Below are 22,950 nucleotides of genomic sequence, written 5' to 3'. Positions count from 1 at the left end.
AATTTGAACTGCTCACATTTTGGTTAGCAGACATAGCTACACCACCAGTGTTTCCTCCTGATGACGGTGTTGAGAAAAAATCCTACCTCAGATACCATCCCTCCCCTCCACATCCAACCCCAGGCACTCCGCCATCCCCTCCCCCCAAGGCTGCCCAATTTCATAAGGTAAAAGTGGTAGGGCTATGGGTGGGCCTAGCTAGGAAGGGTCTTTATTTTTAAAGACCACCCGTTCTATTAGAGAGAGGGTCCTGGGAGTGTAGAGTGCAACGTGAGAGTGCTGGTCCCAGATCCGCTCTAGCTTCTCACTAGTCCTGCCCCACATACCCCTCTTCCTCCATTAGTCATCAGATTGCCTGAAAATTTCAAATCTTTTCTCTTGCTTCTTCCCTGGGACCCCTACAATCCATTGACCATGCTGCAAAACATGTCACTCTCCTGCTTAAACCAGCTGTCTTAGTTATCCTCGTTTCAGCAGTGAAACGTAGTAGTTAAGAGCATGGGAAATGGTTTAAACTAATACTTTCTGCATGTGTAAACTGTGCCTCAGTTTCCTCATCTGTAAAACAGGGATAATAGTAGTAGTACCTGTATCATAGGGTTGTCATGAGGATGATGCCTGGCACAACATAAGGGCAAAATAAATGCTAGCTGCTATTGTTATGATAATGGCTATTATGAATTATGGTTTATGATTACTATCCCTATGGCCTAAAATAGTGCCTAGCACATAGAAGGTGCTGAATGAACTGGAAAGTAAACCTCACCAGAAGTGTGGAAAGCACAATCCAACCAGCGGTCTTGTGGTTCCAACCAGCAACCATTTTGGGAGTTTTTTTTTTTTTTTTAAAGAATGCCATGTGGAGCAAGTAAGAGGAAGAGTATTTGACAAAGAGTACAGAGAGCTGGGTGCTCGTCCCAGTGTTGCCACCACTTTGCTGTGTGAATTTGAGAGGGTCACCTTCCTCTACTGAACTTTAGTTTTTTCAAATAAAATGTTAGGGTTGAACCATCCGATTACTCTGCTTCCCTGCCAGCTTCCGGAAACTATGGTTTGAGTCCTGGGTTTCCTTTGTCCACCTCATAGTCCAGGGTTTGAGGACACACAACTTCCTTCAACCTTGTTCCTAGCAGTCCAAAGTGAATTGTTTCTTAAGCTGTCTCTGAGTTTCCCTAAGTAAAACCTTTTCTGCTTAAACCTTGGAACAGTTCCTCTTCCCCGACTCAGACACAAAGTTCTAGTCCTGGAGACTAGAGCTTCTTCCTACCCATGCCTCTGCCTCCCCTTCTGCCTCATCCCACTTAGTATTTGAGCCTTGGGAGAGGGGAGCTGGGCTCAGGCAGGGTAATGCTGAGGGTTCCTATCTGCGGGTGTGGTATTTAAGGCACAACAGAGGTGTGCACAGGAATTAAGGCCTTGGCCTTGGAGTTATGCCCAGACACACAGCAGAGGTGTGCTGTGTGTATAGCTGTGTGTACATAGATGCATTTGTGGGTTTTCTGTAGTTATATTTTAACTTGTTCCCATTTTCCTCTCAGGTGTGGCACGACTGAGGTTAATGAGAGGGAAAGAGTGTAGGACTGTAGGACTGGCATTTTCTACCTGGTTGGCATCTGTTCTGGATTAAATTGTGTCCTCCAAAAATATGTGTTGTAAACCCTAACCCCTATACCTGTGGAGGAAACCCTGGTGGCGCAGTGGTTAAGAGCTACTATGGCTCCTAACCAAAAGGTTGGCAGTTTGAATCCACCAGGCGCCCTTTGGAAACCCTACGGGGGCAGTTCTACTCTGTCCTATAGCGTCACTATGAGTTGAAATTGACTCGATGGCAATGGGTTTGGCTTTTTTTTTTTTTTTTTTGGTTATACCTATGGAAGGAGTCCTGGTGGCAGAGTGGTTAAGAGTTTAGCTGCTAACCAAAAGGTTGGCAGTTCAAATCTATCAGCCACTCCTTGGAAAACCTATGGGGCAGCTCTACTCTGTCCTATAGGGTTGCTATGAGTTGGAATAGACTCCACATCAATGGTTTTTTTTTTTTTTTTTTAATATACCTGTGGAAATAATCCCATTTGGGAATAGGGGTTTCTTTGTTGTTAGTGAGGCCATATCAGTGTAGGGTTAAGTCTTAATCAATTTTGAGACATAAAAGGAGCAGATCAGACACAGAAGCAAGGAAGCTCGAATGGGGAAAGGATGGAAGCCATGTGGAGATCTCCAAGAAATGCTGAGAAGAACGTTAGAGAAGATGAAACAAGGATTTTCCCCCAGAGAGGGGAGAGAGAGGCTTTTCTTAGAGCCAGTGCCCTGAATTCAGTCTTCTATCCTCCTCAATTGTAAGAAAATAAATTTCTGTTTGTGAAATCCACCCACTTGTGGTATTTCTGTTATAGCAGCACTAGCTAACCAAGGCAGCATTTGAAGGAAGAAGTCACAGTAGCCCGTCAAATGAAGGGTTAGTCTCTAGGACTGTTTCTGGGAGCCCAGGAAGCTGAGCTAGCCTCTTTTGTCTGTACCTCGCTCTCTGAGATATCTCCATGGTTTACCAGGGCTTGGGGATGTAGAGGCTGGAGTTTTTCCAAGACACTGGGAAGGCCTCAAGTCTGGGAGCAGGCATTCCTGGTGGCCTTATGCTGGGTTCTTTGTCCCCTGGCTGCTTACTGGAGCTGCCTATCTTCTCCTTGCTGGAGCCTGGGATGCTGTGCTCACCTGCCCCACAGCTGTCTGCTCACTTAATCAGGCATGCTGGGGTCTGTCTCCCTGCTGAAGCTGAGGCATGGCCTCTGCCTGCCTTTCTTTCTCCCCGGTGGCTGCAGGACAGGTTTTGGAAGACATGGCTTGTTCTTTTGTGTTGAAGGAGGAGTCTGAGTACTGGCCCAATTGAGGTGTGGCAGGACTGGCTTTGCCCAAATCTGGAACAGATGAGGATGTAAGAAGGCTGATCTGGGGGTGGCAGGGGGTGGGGGTACCATCCTTCTCTTGCTTTCTCTTCCCCAAAGTTTAAAAGCCAGTTGTTTTTCCTCGACTCTAGGGTTGTGAGTCTTTTCTAGAGACTCATAGAGCTTAAGAGCCTGCATTCTGGAGCCAGACAGCCAGAGACTTTAAATGCTGGCTCTACCGCTTATTAGCTATGTAGAGATGATGTAGGATTGTTGTGAAGATCTACTAAATTAATGCATGGAAGACACTTCGAACAGTGCCTGGCACATATTATGTGCTATATACATGTTTGTTTTTGCTATAATTTCTTATTGATGTCTAGAAGCTCTTTATATTTCAGGGAAATCCACCAATAAAAACCCTACGATCCACAACTGATCATAGGAATGGCGCAGGTATACAGGACTGGTCAGCATTTTATTCTGTTGTGCATCAGGTCCCTATGAGTTGGGGGTTGACTGTCTTAGTCATCTACTGCTGCTATAACAGAAATACCACAAGTAGATGGCTTTAACAAAGAGAAATTTATTCTCTCACAGTCTAGTAGGCTGCAAGTTCAAATTCAGGGCGTTGGCTCCAGGGGAAGGCTTTCTCTCTCTGTCAGCTCTGGAAGAAGGTCCTTGTTATCAATCTTCCCCTGGTCAAGGAGCTTCTCAGTGCAGGTACCCTGGGTCCAAAGGATGTGGTATTCTCCTGGCTCTTGTTTCTTGGTGGTATGAGGTCCCCCCCATCTCTCTGCTTGCTGCTCTCTTTTTTATCTCAAAAGAGAGTGGCTTAAAACACAATCTAATTTTGTAGATCTTATCAATATAACTGCTGCTAATCCATCTCATTAACATCATAGTGATAGGATTTACAACACATAGGAAAATCACATCAGATGACAAAATGGTGGCCAATCACACAATACTGGGAATCATGGCATAGCCAAGTTGACAGATATTTTTGGGGGACACAGTTCAATCCATGACACTGACTCAACAGCAGATAACAACATCTATGATATGAGTTGCAAATATTTAACTGAGTTAGGCCTCTATTCTTTTTTTTTTACCTTTTAACTTTGAAATAATTTAGGATTTACATACGGTTGTCAGAAACAACACAGAGATATTGTATACCCTTCATATTGTTTCCCCCAGTGGTAACAATCTTGCATAACTATAGTACAATATCACAACCAGGAAATCGATATTGATAAAATCCACAGACCTTATTCAGATGTCACCAGTTTGACATGCACTTATTTTTATGTGTGTGTACTTGTTTAGTTGTATGCATTTTATAACAGGTGTGACCAGCACCACTGTCTAGGTACAGAACAGTTCCATCATAAAGATATCTCTTGTTACACTTTTATAGCCACAGCCATCTCCCTTCTTCCCAATTCCCTAGCCTCTGGCAACTACTGATCTATTTTCTGTAATTTTGCCATTTAAGAATGTTATGTAAACAAAATCATTCAATATATAACCTTTTGGGATTGGTTGTTTTCATCCAGCACAATCCCCTTGAGATTCATCCAAGTTGTTGCATCTATCAATATTTTGTTCCTTTTTATGGCTGAGTAGTACTTCATGGTACGGATGCACTGGAGTTTAACCATTCATCAGTTGAAGGACAATTGGGCAGTTTCCAGTTTTTGGCTATTGCAAAGAATGCTCCTATGAACATTTGTGTTCAGATCTTTGTGTGAACGTAAATTTTCATTTCTCTGGGATAAATGCTCAAGAGTACAATTGCTGGGCCATATGGTAAGCACAGCTCAAGTTAATTTCTCACTCAAAAATGTATACACATGTTGTTTTGTGACATTGCTTGCAATGCCCACAATGTGACAGTACCCTCCCCTTTCCATCCTGAGTTCCTGTGTGTCCATTTGTCCCACTCCTGTCCCTTCCTGCCTTCTCATCCTGCTTTTGGACAGGAGCTGCCCATTTGGTCTCGTATATCTGATTGAACTAGGAAGCACATTCCTCACGTGTATTATTTTTTGTTTTATAGTCCTGTCTATTTTTTAAATCTTTGCCCGAAGAGTGGGCTTTGGGAATGGTTTCAGTCCTGAGTTAACAGAGCGTCCGGGTGCCATAGTTTTGGGGGCGCAATCCTTTTTTGAATGAATTTTTGTATAAGGTGTGATGTTTAAGGCAAAGTTCATTTATTTCATTATGAGTGTCTAATTGCTCCAGCACTGTTTGTTGAAAAGGCTATCCTTCCTCCATTGAATTCCTTTTGCACCTTTGTCAAAAATTGGCCATGTTTGTGTGGGTCTATTTCTGGGTTCTCTGTTTTCTTCCGTTGATCTATATCTCTGTCCCTTCTCTAATACCACGCGGTCTTGATTACTGTAGCTATATATAAAAAGGAAACCCTGGTAGCATAGTGGTTAAGAGCTATGGCTGCTAACAAAAGGTCGGCAGTTCAAATCCACCAGGGGCCCCTTGGAAACCGTATGGGGCAGTTCTACTCTGTCCTACAGGGTCGCTATGAGTCGGAAGTGACTTGACGGCTGGGTTTAGAGTGATTCCTCACTTTATTCTTCTTCTCAAAGAATATATTTTATTATTTTTTTTAGCATGCAGATTTTTAAAATAATGTTTATGAGATTAGAGAGATCTTTTCATTGTAACTTTTCAGGGCATCCTGTTACAATTGGGATGGAATCCAGGCTCTCACCTCTGCTCTGGGCTGTGGTCCCTGCCTGCTTGCCCAAGCTCATCTCTCCAGGTTTCCCCTCACTGTTACTTCTCCTGTTCTTGGCTAGTTTCAGTTTGTTTCTCTTCCCCTGTACCTTGGCAAGTTTGTTTCTCTTCCCCTGTACCTTGGCAAATGCTGATTCTTCCATTTTGAGAGTTGCCTGCCCACCACATTCTTCACCTGGCTTGTTCTTATTCTTTTTCAGATCTACTCTTCAGCTCCTCAGGAGGCCTTCCCTAAATCCCCTCCCATGCTCTGCCCCTGGACTGTGCTCACTGCTCTGTTCCCACATGGTACCTGGCATGCAGTAGGTGCTCAATGAATGGGATAGAGAAGGATGACTCAAGGATATTTATTGCTTAGTTCTGCCATTCTCACCCAATGTGATCAGTATGGGCTTCAGGGGTGCGAGTCACTACCTTTGAGCCCCTGACTCTCACTCCCAGGCTGTGTTCTCCCCTCCCCCACCCAAGAGGCACTTTAAGATCCAGGAGCCAATAAGAAGATGCACTAAGCCGGGGCCTGGGAAGAACAGGCAGAGGGGAATGAGCACTGTCAGGAGGGACCTCAGGCCCATACCACACAGGTGGGGAGTGGGGAGTGACAAGGGAGAATCCTGGGTCAGAGGTCACAGGTGAGGAAAGTCATGAAAGGAGGACCCTGGGCTCACCTCCCTCTTCCTCATCCCTGCTAGCCCATACAGATTTGTCATTTTCCTCACCACATTGTTTTTCATCTGAGCGTCTCATTGGGATTTGCTGCTCAACTCTCCACCCCATCCGAAGCTGTGGCCTGATCCAGCCTTTAGTGTGGTCCCTGCCCCCAAGGATATGTTTCCACCTGGGAACTGTCTGGGCAAAACCTCTGGGCAGCACTTATGAGACACCAGCCACTGCATGGCACAGCCCTCCTTTTCTCCCCACAGGACCTGCCTTCATCCTGCTCTGCCTGCAGTGCCTGAGTGCCTTTCCCTTCTCCTGGTTTCTGGTTCTCTATCCAGGAAACTCTTCCTGACACCAACCGGAGAGAAGTCAGGGGGCCTTCCATTTCCAGGCTCTTCCTCCAGAGGATGGAAGGAACTGGGGCTCAGGACTACACTAGGAGTTAGCTTCCGTCACCTTCTCATGAGCACTCTGGGCAGAGAAATTGGCTCCCTGCAAAGTCCTCTGAACCCCAGGCTGTGTGGGAAGAGGGGCTTCAGAACCCTATCCTACACCTTCTCAGGCTTCAGGGAGTGCTTAGTCAACCTCTAAAGACAAGGTAATTCCCTGTTGTTGTCATTGTGTGCTGTTGAATCTGACTCATAACAACCTTGTAGGACAGAGTGGAATTGCCCATAGGGTGTCCTAGGCTGCAGTCTTTACACAAGTAGATCTCCGGGTTATTCTACTTTGAGAGACTGGTGGATTTAAACTGCCAACCTTTTGGTTAGCTGCTGAGTGCTGATAAGCCCCTAAAAAAAAAGAAAAGCCCCTAGGAGGTGACAATTGGCAGTGCACAGGAGGCGAAACCAGTCCAGCCTTTTGGGTCAGAAAGATCTGGGTTCAAATCTTGCCTTTCCTGGCTGTATGACCTTGAGGAATTGAGTTAATCTGTCTAGATCTCACTTTCCTTATCTGAAAAATAAGCTAAATATTTATTCTATACAGCTGTATGATGTGAAGAACCTTGCAATAGGGCCTGGTACCTAATGAACTGGCATGCAGGTGAACAAGAAGTTGTAAAATGTTGAAGAAAATGGCCCTCCCCTTGTTTAAACTTAACTCAACCCTTCACAGAAACTGAAGAGTCTTGATAAAGACAGTTCTGGGAAAAGCTTAAATAATTAGATAAGCAGTAGCTAGCCTATAGAATGGAGACATGCAAACTGAATAAACCAATCCAAGCTGCCTCCTGCCAATTAAATGAAAGAAAACCAATCATTTTAAATGCCCCTTTTGGGAAACCCCTTAGCAGTTTGTACTCTTTAAGCTATCAAGGTTGTAATGTGACAAGCTCATCCCTTCAGAGGGGTGATCCCTGTTTAAGCAGTTTTTTCCACCCCATGAAACCTTTGAACTCTAATTGACTTATTGCTCAGATTTTTTCTCTTTTGACAGTTCTTGAAGAAGTGGCTCTCAAAGTGGGGTCCCTAGATAAGCAGCATCAGTATCGTGCCCCTTCCCGGAACTGGTAGCAATGCAAACCCTTAGGCCCCACCCCAGACCTACTGAATCAGAAACTCTGGGGGCATGGGGCCCAGCAATCTGTTTTAAGAAGGCCACTGACATTTGAGAACCACAGCCGCACTGAGTGGGAGCGTGGACTGTCATGGTTCCGGAAACTATGGGCATGTCAGAATCACCTGGGAGCTTGTTAAAGATACAGATTTGGCCTAGAAACCAGAGACTGACTCTGCATATCTGAGGTGGGGCCTGGGAGTCTATACTTAATAGGAGATGAGTTTGATGGGGAGTCCCTGCACCAGAGGCTGCACTGGGGTAAGGTCTCTGGTGACACTGAACTGGTTCCTATTGGGTAGGGGAGGGGTTATAAAACTTGAGAGAAGAGGTGGGGCCTCTAATGCCCCTGAGGAATTTGGACTTTACCCCAAGGTCACTGAGGAAGGGAGGTGTCTTAGTTATCTAGTGCTGCTATAACAGAAATACCACAAGTGGGTGGCTTTAATGAACAGAAATTTATGTTCTCACAGTTTAGGAGGCTAGGAGTCAGAATCCAGGTCACTGGTTCTAGGGGAAGGCTCTCTCTTGGCTCTGGGGAAAGGTCCTTGTCTCTTTTCAGCTTCTGTTCCTTCTTGGTTCCTTGGCCATCTTCATGTGGTGTGGCATCTGTCTTCCTCCATCTGTGCTTCCATCTCTGTGCCTAATATGCTCTTTTTATATCTCAAAGATGACTGGCTTAAAACACACGCTCTACAATGATATGGTCCCATTAACATAGCAGAGAGTCATATTCCCAAGTGGGATTACATTCATAGGTATAGGGGTTTAGGATTTACAATACATATTTTGGGGGGACACAATTCAATCCCTAACAGGGAGTGTCCAAAATGAAGGGACCGTGTGCCCACTGCCAACTGCCCCTCTCTTTAGCCCACCAGCCTAGGCCACAAGTCAAGGGGCTGGGGCCTGGGGGGAAGGAGTCTCTCACGCCTCTACCCTCAGTCTAGTCAACCTTCAGGTCTGGTGGGAGAGTCCCCGGCAGAAGGCACTAGGCTCTGGGTAGGACCTGGGTGGAGATGTTAGGAGGTCAGGGGGGATGGCTGAAGAGCAGAGGAACACGGACAGTCTGTCTGCTCTAGCCCTGAGCTCTTGGTGGCGCTGCGGTACGTGGACATCTATTTCTGCCAGTGTCTCGGCCATTTTGGCCAAGCACGCCTTGGCCTCTGGCTTGGCCTTCACTTTTTCGGCAGCTCACAACGGCCTTACGGGGGTGGCTGAGGAGCTCTAGGTTGTGTCCAGGAACTGGGAAGCGTCCCTGTATGAAAGCCCTGGCCAATGGGACTTCAGCCTGGGCATTAGCTGATGGAGCCCCTGCCCCATTCCCTTAAACATTCCACCCCGTCACCATCCAGTCTTCTGTCCATGGTAACATAGGCCCTTGGTGACACTGGTTCCATGGGACAGCTAATTTCTAGTTAAAAACTTCTCAAGCTAGTGGTGTCTTGTCTGCTGCCTGGAGAACAGCCTCTCTTCCTCTTTCCCTCTCTTGTCTATTTCTGTTGTTATTTCTACCATCGTCAGGGCACTTCATGCCAAGCCAAGCTTTGCATTTATCATCTCATTTAGTCCTAAGGGTGGTCCATCAAGGTTGTGTTTCCACCACTCTCATTTTCTAAATAAGTAACTGTGGCTTTAAGAGGTTCGGTAACTCCACTGAGGTCCCAGTTAGTGGTATCAGACTAGCCATCTGTCTGCCCAGTCCGAAACCCTTGTCTCCCACCACTGCTTTCCCCACACCCCTGACTGGGCCCTGTGGGTTCCTCCTTTCCTGGAGCCCACCCTGTATCTCCATGCCTGTTCCTTAGGCCGCCTCTTACCATTGTCCAGATGGTGCCCGGCACAGCTCCATAGTCAACATAGATTCATAGAGCCATTAGGGCAATTTTCCATCAGATGGCAGTAAAGGGCTTTGAAGAAGGGGTACATTATTTAATTTGCACGAAGTAGTTTTATCCCTGTTGGGGAGAGAAAGATGAAATGTGGGGTGATGCCTGCTGGTGGGTCTGGGATCCTGATTTCACATTTCACCTGGCTTCCTACAGGGATCAAGGAGGTCTTCATAGGTCCTGATCCAGCGGATCTAATCTCCTCTGACAGGGTAACTGTACCCTGTGACAACTTGGGATACTGATTCTTGATGGGATCTGTACCTGTGGACAAGCACATGCTTACTTGTGAGTGTGTGTGTGTTGGGAGGTCACCTCTTCTGCCAGGTCATAACTACCCCATTCCCATCCCCACGCAGGTAAGTGTCTTGTGATCAAGATGAATCTTTCCAGTGGTAAGGGAGCATAGGGCAGGTGGATGAGCTGTATAATCCAGAGGCACACAGGAGACACATTTTGGTCTGTGGCATGTTGGCCCTCCAAACCAATACTACTGCAAGGATCCTCCCAGCCCCATAACCACACTAGGCACCTGCCGATGTTGGGGGAAGAGAATCTGGAGAGGATAAATCTCTCAGGAACACCAGGTTCACTGCATTGATGGTTCTGGCACCAAGTGGGGCAGCAATGATTCTGGGGGTGGGGTGGTAGAAGCTGGCCTGGGGTCTGGAGAAGAGGAGGAAGATGTGGAGGACCAGTGTCCTAGAAGTGGAAGAGGCACCTATGCTGCAGTGGGTCCCACCTTGGGTTAGGACCCCTGGCCTGAGGGTGGAGAAGAGAGAGGGAGGACAGGTTGATCCCCTTGGGGAAACCTGGACTTCATGACCAGTGCCCTAGCCCAGGCCACGGCAGGGCTCTCCTGCAAGGGTGGTACTCACCCCGCTTGTTCTGCCATCTCCATCTGAACCCATACCCTGTCTTCCTTCAGCCCATCTCTCACTGGATGACTTCCAAATCACATAACTCCCTTCTGGCAGGGGATGTGACCTGCCCCACTCCTCCAGCTCTCACTGTCCTCATCTTTCTGCTTCTAGGGTTTTATGTACTGCCAAGGAGCAGCTGGTCCCCAGAAGTGACCTCAAACACACCACTTTTAATCTGCATCAGAATTGCTGCTTCCTGAGGTGCCTGGCAAGCCTAGTTGCTATGCACATGCTCTGTACAGTCTTCGGAGCTGTCTCCTGGGAGTGAGGCTTGGTGGGGGCAGGATGGGGAGGCTGCCCTGGCCAATGTGGAAGGGTATGCTGAGATCTAGGGAGAAGTGGGAGTCCTTAGTAGGAGGGAGGAAGGGGCTGGGGTATTCATGGTGTCATGGTTAGTCTTAGTTACATAATACCATAAGCGGGTGGGTTTAAAGAACAGAAATTTATTTTCTCATGGTTCTGGAGGCTAAAAGTCCAAATCAGGTCTTGGTCATGTCGATTCCTTCTTTGTCAGTAGCCCTGGATGTTCCTTGGTTCCTTGGCTTTTTGGCACTCCTTGGCTTGTAGATGATCCTTACATATCATCTGTCTACTCACTCCTTCCCCCCAGTGTGGGGTCTCTGTGTCTACTCTGTTTTTTTTTTTTTTTTAGGATCCACCCTACACTGGTATGACCATTTTAACGTAACAAAAGAAACCCCTATTTCTAAACAGGATCACATCCACAGGTATAAACCAAAAACAAAACCAAACCCCTTGCTATCAAGTCGATTCCGTCTCATAGCAACCCTACAGAACAGAGAAGAACTGCCCCAATAGGGTTTCCAAGGAGCAGCTGGTGGATTTGAACTGCTGATCTTTTGTTAGTATCCGCAACTCTTAATCACTGCACCACCAGGGCTCCTCCACAGGTATAAAAGCCAGAAATTCCGCATATAGTTTTTTCGGGGAACACAATTCAATCCATAACAAATGGTATTCTATAGTATGCATGTATCATAGTTTAACTGTTCACCCATTGATGGACATCTGGGTTGTTTCCAGTATTTGGCTATTATAAATAAAGCTGTTATGAACATTCCTGCACAAGTTTTTAAAGGTCCAGGAATATGGAATTTAGAGACCACATTCTGGGGGCCAGAGATGCTGATTAAGTTTGTCATTGTTTCTGAGGGTTTTTCAGTGGACAGAGCTAGTATATATTGTAAAATTTAAGTTAAAATATACCATGAACTCATACAGACACATCCTACTCAAATTCAAGACTATAGGGAATTTGCATAGCATCATTGATCTTAAATCTGTATCTCTTTTCTCCCACCAACATTCCAGTTCTGGTGATATCAACATTATTATTTGTTTTATCCTACACATTTTCACCTATTTCCAACAATATGACTATTGAAAACAATATAAGATATTTATAGCAGTTATTTTTGTCCTAGGATATATCCTACTAGAGATGTACAGAAAAAAATTATTGAGTTTTAAAATTATCCAGTGGCTTATTTGTTTCATTTACTTTCATCTTTTAGGGATTGATTTTTAAAATTAATTTTATCATGTAAAACATATACATGTTTCCAAAGTCAAATATACTAAACAAAGTACATTCAGAGAAGTCTAGCCTTTTTCCGACACACTATTCTCTCCTTCCCCATATAAGTAACCGATTTATATTTTATGGCTTACGTTATGGTTTTATATTTGCACCCCTCTATTACTCGCTATGAGTTGGAATTGACACAACAGCAACAGGTTTCATTTCTTTTTTTTTTTTTTTTAACTCCTTTTCACAATATGAAAGCGTGGCACAAATAGTTAAGCACTCTGCTGTTAACTGAAAGGTCGGTGGTTCAAGTCCGCCCAGAGGTGCCTCAGAAGAAGACCCATTACCCACTACCATCAAGTCGATTCTGACTCACAGCAACCCTATAAGACAGAGTACAACTGCCCCATAGGGTTTCCAAGGCTGTAAATCTTTATGTAAGCAGACTGTCACATCTTTCTCCCTCTGAGTGGGTTCCAACCACCGACCTTTCGGTTTGCGGCCAAGAGCTTAACCATTGTACCATCAGGGCTTCTTTCCTCAGAAGACCTGGTGATCTATTTCTGAAAAATGAGATACTGAAAATCTTATGTGGTTGCCATGAGTTAGAATCGACTCAAGGGCAACGGTTTGTTTTTAACTCTTTTTTACTCCTTTTCAAAGGGTTTGGTGTTCTTTTTTTTAACCCTTTTTTTCACAGTTCAATAGCGGAGATACACTGAACATACCTCCTTATTCTTGACTTTCGCAGGAAGGTCTCTAGTGTTTCACAATTAAGATTTGCCTTTATTATTATTATTTTCAATGGCGGAATGCTACCCATTTCATCTGGTCATCCCCTACATCTCTGGTGAAGATAAGAATCTGAAGGCTCGCAAACTGATTCACAAACATGTCTGCTGACTGAGCACCAACCCACTCTGGGAAAGCATCAGGCGTATTAAATTCTACATTTTATTCATGAACAAACGAAGACCCACAGAACTGAGGGGACCTGCTCCAATGAACATAGGGAGCCGGTGGGAGTTCGAGTCACTTGTCCCGAAGTCCTAGGATGTTCAGCTACCTGGAGAAGTTTGGGACTCAAGATAAATCCACCGAAACTTTTTCATTGTATCCAACATACAGGTACTTATTTTCATACAGGTGAATATCTTACGGGTCCCTCGAAAGAAAAAATAACTCACAAAAGGCCGCGAGGATGGAAGAGGCAGTTATCCTCCGAGCAACCACCTTTGGCAGAGTCCCATGGGAGAGCCCCGCCCCGATTCACCTCTGGAAGAGGCTCCCATCCGAGTTCGGGGCGACGGAACACCCGGAGGCGCTCTGGAGGCATCGAGTGGGAAGGTGCAGATGCGGGGGCACTGGACCCTTTAGTTAAAGCTGTTCTGCTTGGCACCCCGAGAGGGAGGGATGACACATTCCGGACTCCAACAGAATCCAGAGAAAATTCCGACCGCCAAACCCAAGGTCTTCAAAAGAGATTGGTCGTGATGAGGACCCGTAGGGGTTCAATGTGCTTTGGCTCCGGGATTAGGGGCGGTGCCAAGGTTCCGCGGGGCGGAAGCCGGGAAACTGGACGCTGGGGGCGGAGCCGAAGAATGACACTGACGGGAGCGCCGATTGGGCGTGGCTGGGGCCGATCTCTCCGCCCTCTTGGATAAAGGCTAACGGTTTCCGGTAGCGGTGTCCGGGAAAGCAGGGGGGGTCTGTGTCTTACAATCCTCGGCCCCCCGCCCTGAGACTCCGCACCCCTGTAGCAAGGCCAAGATGATGGGCCGTGGGGAGTCAGAGCTGGAGTCGGCGGAAGAGGCCGTGGCGGCCCCGGGGCCGCCCCCCGAGCCTCGAGCCTTGGAGCCCCGAGCCCCAGTGCCCGAGCCCGGCCTGGACCTGAGCCTGAGCCCGCTCCCCGCGAGCCCCGAGCCTCCCTGCTGCAGCCCGGGGCGGCGGAAGGGGCGGGCGAACCGGCGGGGCGGGGCCCGGAAAGGGAGGCAGGTGAGCTGGGCTACGGTGTAGTCCGCGGCCCGCCTGGCCCGCCGACGACCCCGCTCCCGGCTCTTCACTGCCCTGCCCTCTGCTCCCAGGTCCGATTCCGCCTGGCGCCGACCTCGACCTCGCCCAGCCGGCCCGAGCCGCTGCCGGCGGCTGCCGTACCGAGCGAGAAGCCCTCGGCGCCGCAGGAGCTGGAGGCGCCCGCGCTTCAGAGTACGCTGGCCTTGGGCCTCGAGCTGCAGGCCGCGCGGGCCGCTGCGGAGGGCCACTTCGACGCCGCGAAGGCCGTGGAGGAACAGCTGAGAAAGTCGTTCCAGACCCGCTGCGGCCTGGAGGAGAGCCTAGCCGAGGGTGAGGACGGGCTACAGACGGCCAGCCGGGAGCGGGGGTGACGGGCGCCGCTCACCTCCGTCCCCTCTGCGGTCGCAGGGCTGAACGTGCCGCGTTCCAGGCGGCTCTTCCGGGACCTGGTGAGCCTGCAGGTGCCCGAGGAACAGGTTCTGAGCGCGGCGCTGAGGGAGAAACTGGCGGTCCTGCCACCGCAGCCCCGAGCCCCGCCCCCAAAGGTGAGGGACCGGGGCTCCGCGGCTTCCTCTCTCCTACTTCCCTTCCCCGGCCGCGGCTTCGGCCCCTTCCCAGCTCTGTAGCCCTACTTTGGGTTCCAACTTCCACAGGAGCCACCTGGGGCAGGGCCAGACATGACCATCCTCTGCGACCCTGAAACATTATTTTATGAATCTCCACACCTGACCCTGGAAGGCTTGCCTCCTCTCCGGCTTCAGCTCCGGCCCCGGCCTTCAGAGGATACTTTCCTCATGCATCGGACACTGAGGCGATGGGAAGTTTAGGCCTGGAAGATCCCTGAATGCCAAGTTCATATTTTTGTGTTAAAACTTGTTTTTTCCCCAGAATAAAGTCGTTTTGCTAACAAATGAACACTTTTTGGGATCCTAAGATGGCTAACGGGTTTTTTTTAAAGATGGCAGTGGGTTAAGATGGGGCTGACCCTCCAGAGATTGAAAGCTGCTTGGAAGTTGAATTTTTGGCCCTCCTTTTAGGAGATTGGTAAAGGGATGGCAAGTGGAAAACACCGTCCAAATCAGGGCTTTAAGTACCCTCCCCTCCCCACCCAACTGTTTGGGTGAGCAAAAGGTTTGGCTGTTAACCAAAAAGTCGACGGCTTGAACCCACCTAGAAGCACTCAGAAGAAAAGCCTGGTAATCTCCTTCTGAAGGATCACAGCCATTGACAACTCCAGAGTGTAGTTCTACTCTGACATACACGGCAGTGCCATGAGTTAGAATCAACTCCATGGCAACTGGTTTGGTTTTTGTTTTCACCACCCTAGTTGCCTCTTCCCCTGATTTCAGTCACAACTACCACCACCTTTCTATTTTTGATGACACTATGTGCATTCCGTTGACGTCTGGGTCTTAGCCCACTTCAGGGAGGCCTTTCCCCAACTGCCCATCTTAAGGAGGCTGTGAGGCAGCTGCTTCCCCTGAGTTACTGAAATTATCTCTGTCTTTACCTTTAAAGACCTTATTTGTCTTATTTACACTTGACCCACAAGTGCTCAGTGTTCTACAATTGTGCAGCAACACCTGACAAGCCACTGAAGAGTGTCACCTTATTGTCTATATGTCTGATTCCCCAGTCCAAATATGGGGAGTGGGTGGGTGGCCTAGAGCCAAGTTGGTGACTCTGGTCCAACGTGCCTTTTTCCAGCTCCACTGTTAACTCTGTTCCAAGGGTTAGCCTTCTGTTCAAAGCTCCCATCAAAAAATGTCAGCAGGGATTTTTTGGGCAAGGGAAAATGAGACTCTTTCCTTGAATCTTTCCATCAAAGTTTGTATTACACCCTTTTTCCTGACTAGGGTTTGGTATACTTGTATATAGATTTGAGTAGCATTCCACAATCTTCCCAACTACTGAAAGACATGCTGTCTTCTTTAGACTAGTATGGAAGCACAGGTTCTCCTGGGAGGTGCCACTCCCTTTCCCATCAGCCAGAAAGTGTCACAGACAAGTGTGGGGGCCACTGCCTTAAACATCAAGTTTATTGTGCTGTTCTCACATTCAAAACCCAACCCCTCCTCCCAATGGGGGACAGCAGAGGAAAGGATTTTCACAGTACCTCCATGCATCCCTGCCAATCTTCCCCCTCAAACCCTCAGTCCATCTATCCGTGGTCCACTGAAACGCAGCTAGGGACAAGGGCTGAGGAGAAAGGGGACTCTCTCTCCTGGGGAGAACAGGAAGAAAGGGCTAGAGAATTTGATACCCCCACCTCCCATGCCCTAGGAGAACAGAGGTCAGCACACAGTCCATGCCATCCGGCCCAGCAGGCTGGGGGAGAAGAAGATGGTAACTCCAGCACAGCTGGGCTTGCTGCTTAGATGCCAGAGGTGTAGGGAGAAGGCTGGGGCAGCAACATAGGAAAAGCTTTCTCTGCAGATCCAAGAAAAGGAAACTATTTTTGGAGCCAGAAAGGAAAGACCTTGGGATACTTTCCTCTTTCCCCAGGTCTTTAGGAGCAGCGGGAAGCTTCTTCACTCTTTTTGTTCAAGAGGCCACTTAGTGGCTGGGGGAACGGGCCTTGTGGAACAGGTACACAGGACGCTGGAAACCTGAGGGGGAAAGTGTGCAATCAGGAAGGGTTGGCAGGACCTTCTCAGAACTCTATATAGGGTCTGCACTATCTCAGCCAATAGCTCCCTCCCTCCCTGTCCCCCAACAAAATAGGGTAGCCTTACCTTTGGAGGTGTTGTGGGGTGTGGCCACCAGCTCATAGCTGGAGAAGCCCACTTCCGGGGATGTCAGGTAGGAACTGAACTGTTCTGGCTTCAGCTGAATTCGATAGTAGTTCTTGTAGATTGTTTCCTAGAAAAGCAGGGGACCATTTCAGCTTGCTGTCTCCTCCCTTGGCCAAGAATGATGCCCACCCAGACAGCCTCTTCACCTCGTTGTTCAGAAAGTCCTTCCCTCTTTGCTTCCTTACTGTACTTCTTTTTTATAGCCTTTCTTGCTTTGAAGGAAGGTTACCATTTCCACTGAACCTAACTTACCGTGAGTGTCTTTCTCTTGCCGTAGGATGACCAGGGTTGGGGCTCAAGGACAAGGATGCCCCCAGGACGTAGGTGCCGGTAGATTCGGCGAAACATGCGCTTCAGCCCCTCGTCTCCCCAGTTCAGATGTACCCACTTGGTGAGGCTGAGGCAGAGCACCACATCATACTCGGGCGTTTGGGCCTCTACCAGCTCATCTCGATCCAGCACATAGTTACCCTGTGGACAATAATTGGAGATGAGGTCAACAGAGGGATTAAAAGAACCACTGCCCCTATACAACCCACTCTGCAGCTTCTAAGACAAAATTTTGCAGCTGCATTTTAGCCCCTGGTCACAATCTTCTCTGATACTCCTCAGACAAACTCCCATATGGTGCCCTCTGACTCTTGTTTTCTCTTTACACCTTCCTGCCCTGGCTTCCTAGTGGTGGGAAACCAAACCAAACAAAAAGGGTACCTGGGTAATTTTTTTAAAAAATAGAACAAATTATGCAACAGATTTTCAAAGCGGAGGCCAAACTGCAGAGAGACAATGCCAGAGTTCTCTCCAGACCCTATCTGGTACTTATTCCCACCTTACAAACCTTAAGCAGGTGACTCAACATTATGTAAGAACACCTACCCCAGATTTGAAAAGGGGACCTTTCCTGTAGTTGGGGTCGGCAAAGCTTCAGGCCCATCCTTTCCTTTCTCCCAGAGAAATGAAAAGCCACCCTTAGGAAACCCGGGAAGTCCATTCTTTCAGGCTTTAACCCAACACAGTGCCAACTTTTCCTGCAAAATGGCCCAACCAGCCTGTCTGATGGAGGTTATGTGCAGTCAGGGAAACCCTGGTGGCATAGTGGATAAGTGCTACAGCTGCTAACCAAGAGGTCGGCAGTTTGAATCCAGGCACTCCTTGGAAACTATGGGGCAGATCTACTCTGTCCTATAGGGTCGCTATGAGTCGGAATCGACTCGACGGCAGCGGGTATGTGCAGTCAGGGGATAGGCCCTCTGTGAGAGACCATAATCTCCTTTCTGAAGTGGAGACTCTGACTCTTCCCACTACCTAGGGTCCACGTGATCTCGATCTAAATAAGGCCAAACCACTTGGATTTGACCACTGATACTCTTCACCCAGCTCTAAGGAAACAAAAGCAGCTGATGCAAAGTAGGTCAGAAACTGTAAATATTAGTCTGCCACTATCCTAAATCCTGTCACCTCCCCCACCCCCCAAATGCCATGTGATGCCCACCCCTTCATGCCTCTTCAATATGTCTGAGGACAATTTTCCATCTTGATCAAATCCCCTAGTAAACCCTAAGACCAGAAGAATTAGATGGTGTCCAGCTACCAACACTCACCATTCTGACGGGGGCGGGGGGGGGGCGGGTCAGAATAGATGGTCCTGGAGAAAATGTGAGAAATATGTACAACAAAACTCGAATTCTTTTAAAAAAGTTCAGACTAATGGACCAGTTGAGACCAGAGGACCCCGAGCCTGCTGCACTGAGACGTTCTTTAAACTGTGAATCAAAACTATCCTGAGAGCACCTTTTAGCAAAATAACAAAGTGACACACAAAACATGTTACCTGTAAGATCGATGCTCTACTAAAAAAAAATCTGTATGAGACCTAAAGGTAACATTTACCGTAAAGCAAAGATAAAAAGTAAAGGGGGGCTGGGAAACTAGAGTACTGGGAATGGAACAACCAGAACACAAAGACAATGTTGACACATTGTGAAAAATGTAACTAACGTTACTGAACACTTTGTGTGGAAATTGTCAAATGGGAACCTAAGTTGCTGTGTAACTTTAGTCAAAAACACACACACACGCAAAATCCCCTAGTGAGCAAGTAGCTACAGCCCCCAAGCGAAGGCTGGACATAGCCCAGGCTGGAAGCAGGGCAAAACGAGTCAACCACTGTCTTGGGAAAGAGAACTGCAGTCAGGAGAAAGGACCCCAGGTTAGAGACCCCACCTCTCCCAGGTTACAGGCAGGGAGAGACACCCAGTGGAGGCACTCACTCGCTAATTCAGACCCTTCTCGAGGATCTGGTTCTCCTAGTGAGGAGTTAATGCACTTAAGACCCTCTTACCGTGACGAAGACAACATTGTTGGGGAAGACTGATGTGTCCGCTCCATCCAGGGGCACTTGGGGTGCAGCAATGGGACCTCGGCTGGCTGTCAGCGAGGCTGGGAAGCAGCTTCTCTTCCGGATGGTGGTGGTCCCTTCCCCACCCTCTGCCCCTGGGTCCCCCTCGGGAGTCTGGGGTGGGAGACGCAGCTCCTCAGATAGGTAGTGTCGGATGTTCTGGCGGGCAGAGTGGATCAGCCGAGCATCGATATCCAGGCCCACCATGCGTGATGGGCCCCACTTGCAGGCAATGCTCAGGGTCAGATGGCCCACATTGCAGCCCAGATCTAGGACGTCCCGGCCCCGAAACCACTCAGGCTTCAACACCCGAAGGCGACCATCCTCACAGGAAGGATTGCGGTACCCATAGTATTTGCAATAATTCCCATACTGGAACTTGCGCTGTTGCTTTTTGAAGCCTGCTGCAGGGAGAGGGTGGTGGTGGTAGCGGCCTCCCCCACTCCCTCGGCCCTTTTCTTTGGGACCCTGGCCTCCACCCCTGGCCCCTGCCTCCGACTTGCTGGAAGTCCTGCGACGTTTGCGATGTCGAGAGGAGGAAGACGGGGGTGCAGGGGTAACTGAGGCAGCTGGAGGGACTGAAAGGGAGCCTGTGGAACCCTGTAGGGCAGTTGGAAGGGGAGACACCACCTCATCCCTGCAGTTGATGGCTGTGTTGAGTTCATAGGGCTGCGGGGCATCCCGGCTCTGGCCTCTATGCCGTTGCTGCTGCTGCTGCTGCTGCTGCTGCTGCTGCGTGGCGCCCTCCCCATGAAGTGAAGGAGTGAGGGGGGCTGGGGGAAGCACGGAGGAGTGGCTATCATTTCCTCCAGATGCCTGCTGCTGCTGATGGTGCTGTCCCCGGTGTCTATGCCGCTTCCGACCAGTCTTGAGTGGTGAGGCAAGAACTACTTGGGCCTCATCAGTGCAAGTATTGAGACTGAGGGGGTCAGTAATATCTTTGGGGATGAGGATCTCCACTGGATCACGCCCCTTGGCCGGAAGTGGGGATGACTTAGGGGTCTCTGCATTGAGTGCGCGGCTCACTTCCTCATCCAGAAGACTATTCAGGTTCAGTGGATCAAAGATATTGCCCCCCAGTAGGAAGTTGGAGGGTAACACAGAGTCACAGTCCGAATTAACTCGCCTGCGCCTCTTGAAGGCCGGATGTTTGAAGCCTCCGCCACCTCCCCCCACATTACAACTATTTCTTCTCTTGCCTCCACCCCCCCCAGGGGGCCTGTGGGGCTGGTAGCCATTACGAGGCCGAGGAGGGGCAGGGGTACACAGCTCTGGCCCGCCCCCTCCCCGTCGCTCCTCCCCCACGTCCAAGTGAGCGGTCCGCCCGTGGGGATCCGACAAGCGGGCCTCCCCGTGAGACTGTGCCTGGGGGCCGCCCCCTCGCTGCTGCTGCTGCTGCGACTGGCCCGCTCGAGGGGCGGATGCAGCTCCGGGGCTCTCCCTGCCAACCCCTAAAGCCGGGGCCCCCGCCGACTGTACGCGGGGGCCCGGCCCGCGTTCTGTCCGGCCGCGGAGGTGCCCGGAGGCGGCCTCTCGGTGCGATTGCACCGTGGGGCCGCCCCCTCCGCTCGACTCATCTTTGAGCGGCGGCGGCGGGGCCGGCACCAGAAACGGCTCCTTCTCCGCTGCCATCTCGATCATTTCCTCCCCTTACTCCGTCCCAGCCGAGGGTAACGAGGGGGGATCAGGGGGCTTCACCCCCCTTCCTAGACCCTGCTCCCTTCCCCCCTTTCCCGAGTGCGCACGCAGCTCTGCTCTTCTCGCCTAGTCTCGCTCCCTGCTCGCCCGCGAGACCAAAACAAGAAGCCCGCGAGACCCGAACTCGAGAAACCAACCGCGCTTGCGCCGACCCCTTTCTCCTCCACCACTACCACCTAATCGCGAGCGCGCACTACTTAAGCGCGTTCCCCTGGCCCCAGAATCACGCATGCGCACACCGCCACCACCCTGGTTGCGCGCGCATCGGAGTACGAACCAACTTAACGGCTCCAGGGAGTTTAAATATAGTCTCTCCCTTAGCCCCCCAAAAACCCACCGCCCCAAGCTGACACCCTACTTCCCTTCGTGGCTATGTCCGTCCCTACTGATATCCTTTGTCTCTGCCGCGCGATCCCACCCACCGTAGGCGGGGGCCGGGGAGCTGGTGTGAAAAGGTCTCCTTCACACACGACCCTTGTTCCTGAGGAATGAGTCTCAGCGGTCTCCGCCCGGCGCTCAACCCAACAACCTCCCCACCCCGCCTCCTTCCTCCCCTAGTGAGAAGCGCCTGCGCACACCCTTTTGGGCTTGCGCGGGTAGAAGCAGCACGTGCTGGAGACGACACCCCGCCCTCCGTCCTATGGGCGGGGACTGTTACGTCGCTTCCTCAGGTTTGGGACACGCAACGTGCGTCAGCGCAGCTCGGAAAGGCGTGGCTTCTTAAGAAAAGGGGCGGGCTCATGAATTATTCATAACGAATTGCCCCCTTAGCCCATCCCCTTAGGGCTTCAGAGGGAGCCGAGGAGTGAACCTAAAGGTAGAGGAAGGGAAGGATCGGAGTGTACTGATCGCCTTCCTACGAACTGTTCTCAGTAATATGCAATAGATCATTTTAACTCACCCCCCTCCCCCGAAAATACTCTCTGCTGGACTGAAAAACAACACTAAAAAAGCCAAGGTTTTCCAACTTCCTCCTGTGCCGAAATGGCTGAGTGGTTCTCGCTCCTCCGCGTTCCCCCAATCGCGATCACCTAGGTACACCCCGCCCTCCTCTCCGCCTCCACACCCACAGTCCGGACACCAACGCCCCCGCCCGCCATCCGACGCCTGCGCACGAGCCCACCAGCCCGACGCCCACCACAGCCACCAATAGCAGTACACCCACCAATAGCAGTACACCCACCAATAGCAGTACACCCACCAACACCACCTCGCACGCAGTCCTTCCCAAACGCACGCTGCGGCTTCGCGCCGCCTTATATAAAAACGTGTGTGGGCGGAGAAGAGGAATCGGCCTGCTTTGGGGCCCCTTGTCTCGGCCAATGAGGGAAAGTTATTTGACGCTCTTTCCACAGGGTGATAGGTGGCCCGTTTTCTTTCCCAACAGAGTGCTTGGGGATGCAGGTCTTATGGCTGAGAAGAGGCGGAGAGTGGGGCTAAGGATAGGCTGAAAGTGTTAAAATAAGGTCGTGAAGGGGCCTAACAGGAAGAATAGGCATCAGGAAAAGCAAAGAAGAAGGACAAGGCAGAGTGGGAAGGAAAGATAATAGAAGAAAGAAGTGTTTCAGGAACAATCAGGCGCTGCTACCGCCTCCTAAAACACGGGTGAAGCAGTGAGCATTATGGGACTTGTAGTTTTACAGATTGGAAAATGGCGGCAATAATTCGCGCGCAAGCGCAGAAGCCGTTTTCAGCTGCGCATGCGCTTCGGCCTCGTGAGCACGCCGCTGGGGGGGTGGAGCTTGTGCGCGTCCTCGCGCCTTTTCTTCGTGGCGGGAAAACTGGATCCAGGTTGTAGGGGCTTGCATAATCGCTGCAGGTGCTCACTCTAC

The 22,950-nt window shown here is 49.8% G+C and overlaps 2 protein-coding genes across 2 annotated transcripts; one reads left to right on the top strand and one right to left on the bottom strand.

Moving 5' to 3' along the window:
* The first annotated feature begins 13,802 nt into the window (after positions 1 to 13,802).
* On the top strand, positions 13,803 to 15,147 carry PPP1R35 (protein phosphatase 1 regulatory subunit 35). Its single transcript, XM_049904615.1, has 4 exons — positions 13,803 to 14,209; positions 14,299 to 14,557; positions 14,636 to 14,772; positions 14,881 to 15,147. Exons 1-4 carry the CDS (start codon positions 13,985 to 13,987, stop codon positions 15,052 to 15,054), a joined length of 795 nt encoding a protein of 264 aa, XP_049760572.1. The 5' UTR covers positions 13,803 to 13,984; the 3' UTR covers positions 15,055 to 15,147.
* Positions 15,148 to 16,201: 1,054 nt separating this feature from the next.
* MEPCE (methylphosphate capping enzyme) lies at positions 16,202 to 22,160 on the bottom strand. Its single transcript, XM_049904238.1, has 4 exons — positions 19,364 to 22,160; positions 17,275 to 17,493; positions 16,963 to 17,089; positions 16,202 to 16,836 (listed from the first exon to the last, which is right to left on the bottom strand). The coding sequence occupies exons 1-4, from the start codon at positions 21,059 to 21,061 to the stop codon at positions 16,784 to 16,786; spliced, it is 2,097 nt and encodes a 698-aa protein (XP_049760195.1). The 5' UTR covers positions 21,062 to 22,160; the 3' UTR covers positions 16,202 to 16,783.
* Between the last annotated feature and the right edge of the window lie 790 nt (positions 22,161 to 22,950).

This window comes from Elephas maximus, chromosome 12 (genome assembly GCF_024166365.1).
Source record: "Elephas maximus indicus isolate mEleMax1 chromosome 12, mEleMax1 primary haplotype, whole genome shotgun sequence".
Taxonomy (NCBI): domain Eukaryota; kingdom Metazoa; phylum Chordata; class Mammalia; order Proboscidea; family Elephantidae; genus Elephas; species Elephas maximus.
This window is presented reverse-complemented; position numbering and strand designations above follow the sequence as displayed.